The sequence below is a fragment of the Oryzias latipes genome, chromosome 10 (assembly GCF_002234675.1).
Source record: "Oryzias latipes chromosome 10, ASM223467v1".
In the NCBI taxonomy this organism is placed as follows: domain Eukaryota; kingdom Metazoa; phylum Chordata; class Actinopteri; order Beloniformes; family Adrianichthyidae; genus Oryzias; species Oryzias latipes.
Genome location: NC_019868.2, coordinates 6,657,324 through 6,670,619, shown reverse-complemented (window position 1 = coordinate 6,670,619; position 13,296 = coordinate 6,657,324). Strand labels below are relative to the sequence as shown.

Below are 13,296 nucleotides of genomic sequence, written 5' to 3'. Positions count from 1 at the left end.
TGTGCTGCAGCAGAGGAACAACGCTGTGCTGAAGTCAGCTTCTCTCAGCCTGTCACGGCAGGTTACAGTTTCTGCAGTGTCTGGATCCTGTGCTGCTGCCTTCTCTTGATGTGAGGTCCTGGCAGGAGCCCGTCCCATAAAGCCAGCTGCCCATAAATCTGCCTAATGGGCCTTAAATATTCAGAATTATTTAGTGGCAGCAAACTTGCTTCTGAAATGATTTTGGACTACAATCGTTTCAAAAATACCAAGGTGGAGGCGATCTAATGGAAGCCGCGAGTGAAAAGCAGGCCTTCTGTCTGCCAGAGAGCCGATCCAGTCTGTTAATGAGGGCTGCTGGACGGATGCTGGAAGGCTTGGAGCGCCTGAACACCAGGAAATACCTGAGCGAGGTGCACCGTTGAGGAGTTCAACCTTAACAACCTGTAGAAACGGCTGGAAAACTGCGACAGGCGTTCCCTTCTGGATGCAAAAGATTCATGAGCAGCAATGAAACTCCCTAAATATGCTAATGGAAGCTGATTATTTCAGTTTTTTAGTGTCGCATTAATGGCAGAATCTCCCCCTCTTTTCCATTCTGTAGGCGCTGAATTACTTATTACAGAAAATGAGACGAAAGAAAAAAAATATATAATGTGCTGCAAATATTCAATTTATGAATTTCCCAAGAGTGATCACATTTTCTTTGGCGTATTTTCTTTTAAATAAATCATCTAAATTATCTTCCTGTTTGGACATACTTAAAAAAAAAAACTAAGGTTAAACAAATAAGTAACTGTAAAGAATACAAAGATGAAAAATGAAAATTTTAATACAATTCTAATGGAAAAACATGAAATGACCATTTGGAAACTAAAAGCATGTAGCAAAAGTGTTCATATAGAGAAAAATTCAGAGCTGGAGTGAGGAACGGAATGCCGAGTGAAGTCCCAAAACGTGAGCGCTCTGTGGGGCGGATCTCGTCCCTGAATCATCCTGCTGTTATTACAGTGGACATGCAGTTTCATTCACAGAATGAACATGACGCATCGACAGAAGGGACACCTCTGACAGCTGTGCACGTCTGGCTTCTCCTTCCGACAGGATTCCAGCTCCCGCTCTTCATCTGGGAGCTCGGCCGGGCTGCACATTAGGCCTTTGATAGGCCTGAGCGGCTCCGGTTCGCTTGGCATCGGCCAGCAAACCACGGAATGGATGGAGTCTGATGCAAACCATATGGGTGCAGAGCGGCGGCGTGTTTTCTGAGGGGGTTCTTACATAGATCCTCAGGTTAGCACTCAAGCGTCAGGGAAGAGCGTCTAATGCTATCCAGAACATCAACAGTCAGCGGAGCACAAACAGCTTAACTGTACATCTTTAAATGTGGGGCGTAAAAACAACATCGCACCAGTTAAACGTTCCACAGCTCCCAGAGGTCTCAGCGCTTGGCTCTCTTGGAAGCGGGCTCCTCTGATTTCTGTCCTCCCCGCGTTCGCACAGCAGGAGGGCTGGCCTCCCGCTTACGGCCCCCCCTCACTGCTGCCGGGCCCCTCGTCCCCCTGCAGGAGGGGAAACAAGGAGCAAGTGTCAGTCCATTTGTTAATTCTTGGGTTATTTGTGAAAAATCTTGCCGTGCACACAGACAGCAGCTTGTCCACAGATCACATGGAGACGGAAAGGAAAGAAAAAATGTCAGAGATTTAAAAAAAAAAAAAAACACCTGCTTTACATTTCAGGACTTCCTTCGTGTTTCTGGAATTTAACACTAAGTAAAAACATTTCTTGCAGAATGGTTTACAAGAGCGGAGATGTAAGGAACAAATCCGTGAAAAGGGGGAATGAAGACGGACAGCTGGAACGCGTTTTCACACGGACCATGAAAAAGCCTGTTTTCTGCTGAACGTACAGCCAAAACGTGCTTTTATTCTTTTTTGTCATACATTCAAATGAATAAGAGTCTATCAAAACCAAACCTAAACTCATTTCGTTTCCTGTTTTTTAAAATAATTTGTTCACAAATATGTACTCCCTAAATTAATCCATGATAAAGAAACACAAACCTGCAAAGCCCCCCCCCACACTTTGGGATGCAGAATGAAGCTGTCGACAAACAGATTTGCTCTTCATCTGTCCTCAATAATCTAATTTTCGTTTTCGTTTTCAGAAAGGAGGACAGAGAAAGAGCTTCTTTAAAGAATGTATGGTTTGAAAATCAACTTAGTTATGGTTTATCTGATACGGTCACCAGAAGCCCAAATCCCCAGAGTCGTTAGGAAAACTGCTCTGGAGATTTGGGCAACAAAGCTTTTTTGTGTCATGGAGCTGCAACCTGCAGCTTCAGACATGCTGCCTTTTCCTCCGTTCTGCTGACCCTGGAGAACGAACCCACCGCGTGCTGGCCGCCGGCGCCGCCTCCTCTTTGCCGCCCTGCCGACTCGCCCGCGTTGACGGTTTACTCGGCTTGTTTCTGAGTAGCAGAAGAAGAAAAGGGTGTTCTTCAGGGGGGAAACTATAGACACTGCAACAGTCAGCTGTTGGATATCATAATACCAGATGATCACACTTTAATGTTTCAGTCTCCGTAAATCAAGAGCAGAGCTGTTAACAGCTAATGTCAGTGAGGTCACCACTTCCGCTTGAATTACCTCTCCGCCTCCAAGCGAGACGCTAAACGAGTCGTAGCCCTGGTTGAACTTCCTTTCTCCTCGTCCTCTTTCTCACTGTCCTCCTCCTCTTCTTCATCAACATGTTCGCCTTCTTTCTCAGGTGCTTTCTTTTCCTTTTGATCTTTAGTGAAGATTTAAAAAAAAAAGTCTGATGTAAAAATTCTCACATTTGTATAAGCTCTTATTTTGATTCCCCAAAGCTTTTACAAAATGAGACACAAAAAAATGATATTTTTCCTTCTTCTTTTGGTTTGATAAGTCTTTTTTTTATTACCAGAATCTTCTACAGGTGCAGATTTGGGCGGCCGTCCTCTGCGCCGTTTTGCCGGTGTCTCCTGGTCGTCTCGGTGCTTCTCCTGACCCTGCAGGGAAGAGATGGCTTTTCATCAGCTGAAAAACTGTATGGGGTCACAGAAGAACGTCTCAAGATGCTGTAAGGACGCTACCTCATCCGGCTTCTCCTGTTTGACATCATCTGAACGGCTCACAGAGGAAGGATGATCTGAGAACACAAGCGTAACAACCTTTGATATAGTTTTTCTCTTCTGTTGTATTTATCTATCCTATATGTTTATCAGCAGGGACACTTGGTGGATCTAGTGTCTGAAGCTCCTTCTCACCACTGTTGTTGTCTCCTTCTCCTTGAACACTGAGCTCCTTCACCTCCTGCTCAGCCTGAGATTTCTGTAAAAGAGTTCAGTTCAGATTGCGACATCCACCCATCGCCAGCGGTGGACGGAAAAAGAAACGCTGGAGCCACAAAGGCCCTCACCTCTGCAGATTCCTGGGTTTCCTCGGAGATTCTTCTCTTCCTTGTTGACTGACCTGAAGGTTGTTGAACATACAAACGGTACATTTTTCTGAATTCCCTGCTAAATTGTTTTGCTTTTCGGTGAACAGGCTGATGCCAGCGCTGACAACGTAACCTTCACTAACTAACCCGTGAACCGGAGTTGCACCTGCTGCTGTTTCTCCCCTCACCTGTTGGGGGTGCTGTCAGCCTGTTAAATGTATACCGTGTGGTAAGGGTTCAATTTACAATCTAAAAATGAGGACAAAACTTTGAGGATTTTGGCAGAGGGATCTAAAGTTTTATTTGAAAGCTTTTTATGGGAAATAATAAATGAACAGAGAGAATTTCTCCACCAGATAACTTCCCAGAAAACCTTTTCAAAGGAAAGAGTTAAACTCAGATTAGACGTGACACCAATGATGATTCATTCCCACCCTTTGGTTATAGTTGTTGAACAATTTAACCTTTAAAAAATAGTTTTTCTATTTGTGCTAAAGTACTGATGGATAGTGCGAGTTAGTCTTTATTGGGTTCTTTCACTGCGCCTCCTTGTGTGATGGTCCAACTCCTGGACTTCATTTTTTTAAAGAAATCGTCCACTTCCTGTTTTTTTTTCCAGCCATCACAGTATCCTGCCCATAACCATAGCTTTGTGTTAGCTTACTTGGCTATTCTTGGTGTTATTCTCCTATTATTTACCGGTTTTGTGGACATGGACTTTGTTTTTTTCCACATAAAGAGTACTTTGGCATGCTTGCTGCTCTTTTTTGGACTGTTTTCCACCACTTCTGGGTCTGAAGCAGTCTGTATCGTTAAACAATCAGCTGTCATCACTCGGCAGAAACAAAATGCCGCCAGAGAAGCTGCAGGGGGTTGCTGACAGGAACAGGAAGAGGATTGTTCTGTTCTAGGAGGATGAGGATGAAGAAGATTGACATGCAGAGAATGATCATCCTCTGCATCACACCGTGGGTGCAGCGAGGAGCTCCTTCAGACTGAAACACGTCCCTGCAGGAAGAAGCACTTTCACGCACCTTTCTTCCCGTCAGCTATTGGGCTCTGACACTAATAATTATTGTTATTAGGTTTTTAGGTGCATTTTCAGTGTAATTTATTATCTATGTGCTGCTCTTAATAAAGCTATGGTAACAAGGTAATTTGCTCTTTTGTGGGATCAATACAGATTTATAAATAGTTTTATTCTGTTCTATTCACAGACAAAATTTAAAGTAGATTAATTGAGAGAAAAGAGTTTCTAAATCCAAGTCAACTCGGGTTTTTTTCAAAAAATGTTTTGACCAAGGATCTGATTTCAAACATAAGCATTTGGATCTTTATCCCAATAAACAAAGGAAGGAGTGTGAGTGGATTAGGCTCTAAAGACAGAGTTGGAGCAGTGGAACCTGAAATCCCACACTAGCAAAGTGCATGACTTGAGAAAAGATTAAAAACAGAACCAAAAACTCACATGTTTGGGTTTTCTCTGTGGACTTTGCTTCTTCTGCTCCTTCATGGTCCTCAGAACCAGAAGACGATGACCCGACCTCAGCTCCACTCCTCTCTGGATCACTTTGGTCTTCAGCTTTCTACACAAAGAAATGCAGCAGAGATTAGTCCCCCATCAGAGTCAAACACAGAAATGTTTTTCCAGAGTTTGTGCTGCGGCGTGTTCACTGCAAAAAGTCTCCTAACAAACCTCATCTTCTGCTGCTTGCAGAGATGACGTCTCTTTGAGGTTGTCCTCCGTTCTACTTCCACCTTTCATCAGGTTTTCTGCAGCCGATGAGGTGACAGGAGCACCTGAGGAGCTCTGAGAGTCCTCTGGCTCCTCCAATTCCTCTGATTGGTCATTCTCCTCCTCCTGTACGGCTTCAGAGATGCCTTCACTGGGAGGAGTTTGTCCCTCCGCCCCCATCTCTTCTTCAGTTTCCTAAAGATAAAAAGATTTATTGAATGTCTGAAGTAAAGATGCTAAACTTCCTCGCCTTCAGAAATGTCTTACTTCAGCAGCTTTCGGGTCTTCTGTCTCCTTTTCATCGTGTCTGTCCACTAAAATGTCAGGATAAGATCAGTTCAAACACAAGGCCAAGGAAATATCTTCAGCTTTAAGAGGATTCAACATAGTTTCATGTTTTTAAATTATGTTACTACAGAAAAAAGAAAGCTTTTTGTAAAAAGAGATGTTTGAACTAAAAAGACTGTTAAAAAATATATACCAGATTCTTCACTTGGTGTCTCTTCTTGACCAGACGGTTTTAGTTCACTTGGCTTTTCCTGAAAAACAAAAGTGTTAAGGATAAAGATCCTGCAGTGACAAATAGTCTGGATTCTTGAAAGTTACCTCTGCTGCCTGCTCAGAGCTGCTTTCTCTTTCCCTTAGGACTGAGATGACTTCATCTGAAAAACAACACGGAAAGGACCTCAGCCAGTAGGAAAGCTTCAGTCTGCATCAAGCATCTGCTGAAGGAAGGAAGATCTGGAATCCAAGCATCCGGTGGTGGAGCTCAACACAGCTTGACTTTCCCGTGCATTTTTAGGGTTATCTGAACAACAGCTGACGACTCACTTCTTTCAGCTTCGGTAAATAGACGTGACATTCTCAGGCTCTAATGAGCTGAGTTTTACTAAATAAAACACGACTGTTCAGCACAGCATCAATAAATAAGGACAGATACAGATAACAGAAGAATAAAAACAAATAAAATAACCGACTCACTGGTTTCTTTGACTTGTGGGAACTCCGGTTCTGGTGCCGCAACAGTGTCCATCCCTTCAGAAGAATCGGCTTCCACCTAAAAAGAAAACAAAAATATAAATACAAAACATGAAATTTGATGTTAAACATTTAAACTCCGATCATCTTTTGATCTATTTTAAAAGCTTTCTCAGTTATGATTACGCTGTTTTTAACCACAATCATCGTTTTCTAGTTTCTGCTGAGCGGTAAAAGGTCATTAGAAAATGTTGTGGGAGGGGCGGGCTGTTGGTGTTGGGTAAGCCTACCCCCACTTCCTATCATCTACCTGTATGCACACATTCCCGCTAGCTTACAGCCCCTCACAGCCTATCCAGTCGTACAGTTTAGATCCAGATTCCAGCTCAGACGAGGAAAACAAAGACAAACATGGATCTATTCTTCTGCAAGTGGATGCATCGGAATGGAGCAGGAAGCTTGTGGCTTGCCGTAGTAGCTTCTACATCCCAACTACAAGCTTTTTCAAAAGGTATTTTATCATCTGCTCCTGATTTAAATGAAAGGAAATGCTCAGAAAGGCCATTTTTAGCTTACTTTTCCTAATATATGTTCTCCATCTTGACAAAAATGCCGCAAATACAAGTTAAAAACCCTAAACTAAACAATTTTCACCAGAGTGGGTCTTTAAGGTGAGTTGACTTACTATCAGCTGGTCACTCTCCTCTGCTCCATGTTCATCCTCCTCTTCTTCCCTCTGAGCATTCACTAGTAGTGAAATAAACAAGTTTGAACACGATTTAGTTCAAATATTTATTTTTTGACTGTCTAATTCTAGAAAGGACAAAGAACTTCCCATCACCTGCTTCCCTCTCTGTCTGGATCTGATCACATTCTGCCTCCATTCTCTATTATCACAAATCAAAGAACTGTTATTGGTCCAGACCTAAAACCCAGTAAACCTGACTCTGCAGGAATCAGCACGTACCGTGAGCTTTGCCTCTGTGACGGCAGCGTCTGGCCCTAAATCATCTTTGGGACACGACAGAGAATGAACTCAGAGCTGATGACAACCACAACATCCATTCTAGAAAGACTTATTTCTGAACTCACCGGACTCACTGCCAGTCTCACAAACATTCCCGACGTCTTTTGGCACAACATCCTCCATCTTTTGTCCAGGGCTGGCTCTGATCTCCTCTGCTTCCTCTGAAGCAACATCTGAAACTAAAAATGAAGAAAACAGAGAATTCAATGACGGGTGAAGCTGATCCAAATACTATAAATCGAATAGAAAGTAAAAATTCAAATAAACATACTCTCCTCGTCGCCTGCTTCCTTCTCACCTGGCTGTGAATCTGCAGGAATGTCAGCATCGTCTGCCTGTTTGTCTCTTGAAGACGTTGGAATAGAAGGATACTCCTGCGATGAGGGGAGGATTTTCTCATTTTTGGACTTTCTGTTTCAGAAAGTGACCGGTTTTCCCGAGCAGGCGACAGTTAAGCTTACCTGTGCAACATCCATGTCGGACGTTTCGTGCCCGGCTGCGTCCGCTTGTCTCTCAGAGTCTTCACACTCATCTACAAAGACATGCAAACTTAGTAGTTGTTCGCTGTGACATCAACATTCACGCATTCCCACACACCTGCAGTGTTTGTGCTTTCCTCGGTTTGCAGAGGTGCAGTGGACGTTTCGGGGACGGTCAGGTCGGTATCCGGAGCTGCTTGCCCCTGTGACGTGGGAAGCCGCTCCTCTTCAGCGACAGAAGTTTCCGGTGACTGCAGGACTGTCGGGCTCGCCGGTTCTTCTTCCTCTTCCTTCTTGGCGCCCTGGCAGACGAGGCTGGAGGACAGCGTGCTGTCAGGATCCATGGACAGCAGTGTCAGCGCGGCCTCCTTCATCTTCATGTCGGCATCCTGCAGCTCCGCCTCAGGTGCCTCTTCCTCCTCCGGGTTGTGGGATGGGAGTCTGGCCTCTGCGGAGGCGCAGACATCCATAAGCGTCAGGAGGGCGTCGGCCTCAGCCGGCAGCCGTGGCCTCTCGAGCCGCGGCTCTGCGTTGTCTTCAGACGGCTCAGGGGTGTCGTCTTCTAAGCCGCCATCAGAAAGCTGTGCGACACCCGCAGAGGTGGCAGACTCTGCGCTCATGTCTTGATGAAGAAGCTGGATCTTTGGAGGGTCTTCCGCTGCAGAAGCCAGAGTGAAAAGTAAAGTCTTGGAGGATTTGTCCAACCTCTCTGATTTACCCTCTGGGAGCTGTACTTTGTCTTCATCTTTCTTTTCTGGAATATTTTCCTTCTTCAGAGCCTTTTTCTTTCCAGTCTTAAGGGCCGACTTCTCGTTTGGAGCCTCGACTGATACTTTCAGCGGATCTTTTGCATTTCCGTCTTTTTTCTTGTCTTTTTTTGCTTCCAGTTTGCTCACAGATGGAACTCCAGCGTTTCGGACGTCTAGACTTGGAGTTTTCTTGTCTGTTATAGGTGTGACTGGAATCTTTGTCTCCTCTTTAGATTTAGTCTTGGATTTTTCTGGGATCTTTCCTTTTTCTGCAGACTTGACCTTTTTGGGATCAGCTTCGGAGCTCGGCTTTTGTGGCCTCTGGCTGTCTTGATCCATTTTAGCCTTTTCCTTCTCGCTCTCCGTTTTCAGTTTTGGTCTTTCTCCGGGTTCAGTGTGGCTCTTAGACTTTTTCAACAGTTCCTTGGAGTGTTTGTCTTTCTTTTTGGTGCTGTCTGGACCCGTCTCCAAGTCCGAGCGATCCTCAGAGGAGCCTGCAGAATCTGGACAAAGTAGCTGCTTAAACTCACTTTTAACCAAAGATTTCTCTCCTTTGGCCTTTTCCTTTTCTTTGTTCTTATCTTTTTCTCTTTTTTCTTTCTCTTTCTCTACTTTCACAGTCTCCACAAATCCTTTGGACTTCTTGGCATCTTTAAGGCCTCCGTCCTCAACCCCACCTTCAGCCACCTTCCCATCTTTTGGATTTGCTGCTGGCAGTTTTTTCTCACTTTTGGTCTTGAGTTTCTTTTCGGCTCTCTCTTCAGACGACCCTTTAGCAGCGGCGCCTTCCCTGTGCTGAGATTCCTCCACCTGCTGTTCAGATTTCCTCTCCTGCTTCTGCTTGAGCTTGACGCGGTCATCCGACAGGCTGCGCTCCTTGTCTTTGCGCTCCTTCAAATGAAGCTCTTTGCGAGACGGACGGTCGAATTTCCCAAATGAGCGCTGCTTTAGGGCCTCTTGGGATCCTTGTTCCAATTCCAGGATAAAAGCGTGTGTGACGGCTTTCTCCGTCGGCTTCTTTGCGTCATCGGACTCTTCAGAAATGGTGGCGCTCATTCGTCGGTGCCTCTCGTCACACGCCGCTGATTCTGACAGGTTCCTTGCAAATTTAGGTTGTGGGGTCTTCGATATCGACGGCTTAATTTCCTTATTTGAAAAAAAAGATAGACTTTTTTTTCAAATATTGGACAAACGCTGAAAAACAGAACAAACATCAGAAATGATGATCTCATACCGCTCTCTTAGATGCGTCTCCTGCATCTCCCTTCTTCTTGCTGGAAGCATCTCCCTCTTTCCTGAAAAGGTGACATCCACGCTTAGAGAACACACTGCAGAAACATCTGAGGGCATCAGGGAGACCAGAAGCTCCCATGGAAAATTGTGAAGTCAGCACACCTGGAGTCTAGCTTCCTCTTCCGGTTGAGAGCCATCTTCTTCTCGAGGACCTTCCTTTCCTTACGGGCCTCTTTGGCTTTGGGACCCTCCAGTCCAGCTGAGTCTGTGCTCTTTTGTTTTTTGCGATCTGGATAAACACAACATCCATGATGAGAGAGGCAGTTAGTTTACACTCAAAAGAGCATTTGAACTAAATAAAACCCTCCGTGAGGATTTGTATCACGTTACAGAAAGTTTCCTCACGTATAACCGGTACGTTGGGCAAACACGAGTTTCCGTCAGCTTTTGTGCTGGTCGCACGTAAAATAACATCGGCCAAAAAGAAATTAGAAGTTGAGATAAAACGTCCTAAATATAATTAATTCAGGGAATAAATAAAACTGCCACTGGGACATTTGAAAAACATATTCTTATGTTTAAACTCTATTGGCGCAAAATGCATCAAACCACTTTGGCTCCGAAATTACCTTAATTTAGCATCTGCTTAAAAGTAAACACATAGGTGAATTTTTTTTCATAGCTATAAATAAATTCAGGCGTCATGGGGTTAAGACAAAGTAAAATGGAAAGAAATCTTTCAGTCTCTATGAACCTGTCATTGTGTCTTTATATCAAGTGTAATAAGTTCTGACAATAGTTGGACAAACATAGGAAGAAAGATTTGGTTTTTGCAGAGAGAAACCTTGTTGTTCAGCCTGTGCTGCCTTCTGTTTCAGCTTCTCCTCCAGCCGCTCTCTGTTCTGCTGCCTCTTCAACAGCCTCTCTTCCTTGTCTTTCGCCTGTAAACACAGTTTGTGCTCAGAAGAACATGTCCGATGTTTTGTTTAGGGTCACATCAGCACTGGAGCTGCACAAAAACCCACCACTGATCTGCGCCGCTCCTCCACGGTGACCTCATCGTCCGAGTCGCTGTAGTAACGGGAGTACAGGAAGGGCTTGTGGACGTAGGCCTTACGGCAAGGTTTGCGCTCTTTGTCCTCCTCTCCTTGCTCTTCACTCGCGTGTTTCTTCTCCGTTTTCTCGCCATCATCTAGACATGCAGAAAAAGGATCAGAACCAAACCTAAAAGGGAACTTCTAGCATTCATTTCTTAAAGACTTTACGCGGTGATGACTATCATAATATGGCGAAAAGGATCAAGATATGATGGAGGCTGTCACAGACCATCGGAAGAAAGTTCCCCCTCCTCAGAAGACTCGGACGGCTGCTCCTCCTCATCACTTTCCTCCTCAAAGGATGACAGGTCACTGGTGTGGACAGAGCTCACAGTGATGTCGCTCAGTCCTTCCAGGTCAGAGTCCTCCAGAGAATATTCTAGAAAAACACATTCAACTTATTTGGGTTCACCGCTTTTAGCAAAAACCTCAAACAACATTGAGGCTTTTATACATTTTATACATTTCTGCCAGCAACAACCAACCATAAACCGGAGATTGTCAAAGGTAGGAACCAAATCCCAGCAGCTTACCTTCTTTTATTCTTTCTTTGGCTTTTTGCTTGGCTTGATTTTTAGATTTTAACACCTCCTCATCCGGTTTCTCTTCTGAAGGTTTGTTGATAGTTTTACTGGTAGGTTTGTCTTTCTCCTCCTCTGTCTGCTCCAGGACTCCACCCCCCTCCTCTTCTACTTTCACTTCCTCTGTTAACGCTTCTCTTCCAGGCTCCATGAACTCCCCCGTCTCCTCTACGTTCACGTCTGATGTCTGGACTTCCATCATTTCCTGTGGCTCCTCCAGCAGTTTTCTGTCTTGGTCATCGTCTCCATCTTCCACACAGGCGTCTTGGCCGTCCTCTTCGACCAGCAGAGCGCCGTCATCAGAAGCCAGGCTTTTCCGACTTTTTTCCGTAGCCGAGCTGGACCTGACGCTGGCCTCCTGGTTGAGGGAACTTATGGTGTCCAGAATCGACATAGCATCACTAGTGGTGGAGGTGGCTGGAGTTGAAGATGAGGCTGTAAACAAAAAAAAAAGAGGCTTAATTAACCTTGACTTTCACTTTTTCCTTTAGAGCATCTGCGATTCTTTTCATTTTCTAGAGTTAAAACCTGACAGATGAATTTACCCATAGAGTTAAGACAGACGGTTGCGTTTGTTTAAAGATCCATTCCAATTATAATGGGACTTTTGTGTTTTTAACATGTTTATGTAGCATTTTTCTGATGATGGAGGACATGTATAAGGAAAGTATTTATTTATTCAAATTGTTATGAATCAGGAGCGGATGGAAAATATGCTGTTTGAAAAAGAACTTATTTATGACACAGAACAAAGCCACAAGCTCCCTGCTCTGCTCCATTCTGATGCATCCAACTTGTATACAACCATGAACGTCTTTGTTTTCCTCCACCGAGCTGGATTCTGGATCAACACTGTACGGCTCGATAGCTCTGGTACTGCTCACCATTTTCCCTGCACCTGCATGTTAGGTTGGGGTTTTGAGGGACAGTAAGGTAGCGAGAGAGTGTAAACAGATAGGTGACGGGAAGTGGGGATGGGCTCACTTCTCGCCAACAACTCAACTTCTAATGAACTCCTGTGTTCTACAACACAGATTTGGGGATTTTGGCTAAAAACAACATAATATTAATTAAAAAAGACCACTGGGGACGCTTTACCAACAGATGAAAATGTGATGGGAGTGGAGCTTAAATAGTTCTGATGATTCTGCTGAGGAACGTATGAGATGGATTCATACCCTGCTCAAGCATGCCAGTGTCCACCTTAAGATCTGCTGGGGGCAAAGGGGTCGTTGGCTCGTCGGAGAAGCTGCCCGGAGACAGAAACTCGCGGACCACCCTCTCCACCTGGGGTCTAAAGATGTGGTTGATTTTGGGGTCCACTACCTGGGCCACAATCCTGTCGACCCCCTGCTCCAGCATGCCAGATCTGCAAATAAATCCCAGAGTGTTGTGAGCATGCGTGGCTTTTTAAAATCCGCTGGGTTATGATGAAAACGTGCAGTCCTTCACTCACTGCAGGACAAGCTGCCTGATGTTGTTCCTCAGCTGGTTTTTGTTCAAATGGGGGCTCCATGTGTGGTTGGAGAGGTGGTTCGAGACAAAGTTGTCAACTCGCTGTTTCAGGTTCAGATATGCTGGCTGCAAAAAAAGAAAAGACAAAAAAGTTACAGCTTTAAAGGCACCAAACAAAGACACTAAAATAAACTTCACGTATATTACGTTAGTAAGAAAGCCGTCAGTGAGTTACCTTTGTATCAACGTCTGCCAGACATTCCCTCCTAAACTGGTCGAACAGACCCTGGGTTTTCAAATGGTTCACGATCATTGAGACCAGCTGCGGGTCTCCGGGTGGTAAGCCTGACATTTTCAGAGTATAAAAATGATAGTTTTAGGTATGAAGATATGAAAATGGACGTTTTGACATGACACCAGACTGCATCACATTCTAGCAACCTAGCGTTTATGTTGTGGGATGTGACGTAATTTGAACCCGGAAGAATATGGCGTACTGTCAAAAGAAAAGCTTCGTGTGTAAA

The 13,296-nt window shown here is 44.6% G+C and overlaps 1 protein-coding gene across 3 annotated transcripts; it reads right to left on the bottom strand.

Annotated features, from left to right (window-relative positions):
• Positions 1 to 787: 787 nt before the first annotated feature.
• bod1l1 (biorientation of chromosomes in cell division 1 like 1) lies at positions 788 to 13,251 on the bottom strand. 3 transcript variants are annotated; one of them, XM_011479861.3, is made up of 29 exons: positions 13,008 to 13,251; positions 12,774 to 12,898; positions 12,496 to 12,686; positions 11,270 to 11,752; positions 10,966 to 11,115; positions 10,665 to 10,831; positions 10,484 to 10,580; positions 9,802 to 9,928; positions 9,641 to 9,701; positions 7,776 to 9,552; positions 7,640 to 7,710; positions 7,450 to 7,552; positions 7,244 to 7,357; positions 7,119 to 7,162; positions 6,993 to 7,038; positions 6,837 to 6,898; positions 6,155 to 6,230; positions 5,780 to 5,835; positions 5,655 to 5,712; positions 5,441 to 5,487; positions 5,135 to 5,368; positions 4,907 to 5,024; positions 3,418 to 3,470; positions 3,266 to 3,329; positions 3,092 to 3,147; positions 2,920 to 3,007; positions 2,625 to 2,766; positions 2,369 to 2,446; positions 788 to 1,538 (listed from the first exon to the last, which is right to left on the bottom strand). In XM_011479861.3, exons 1-29 carry the CDS (start codon positions 13,122 to 13,124, stop codon positions 1,418 to 1,420), a joined length of 4,926 nt encoding a protein of 1,641 aa, XP_011478163.1. In that variant the 5' UTR covers positions 13,125 to 13,251; the 3' UTR covers positions 788 to 1,417. The 3 variants fall into 3 exon arrangements, with proteins under 3 accessions (XP_011478163.1, XP_023814742.1, XP_011478165.1); XM_023958974.1 differs by having other exon boundaries at positions 7,119 to 7,159; XM_011479863.3 differs by having other exon boundaries at positions 7,477 to 7,552.
• Between the last annotated feature and the right edge of the window lie 45 nt (positions 13,252 to 13,296).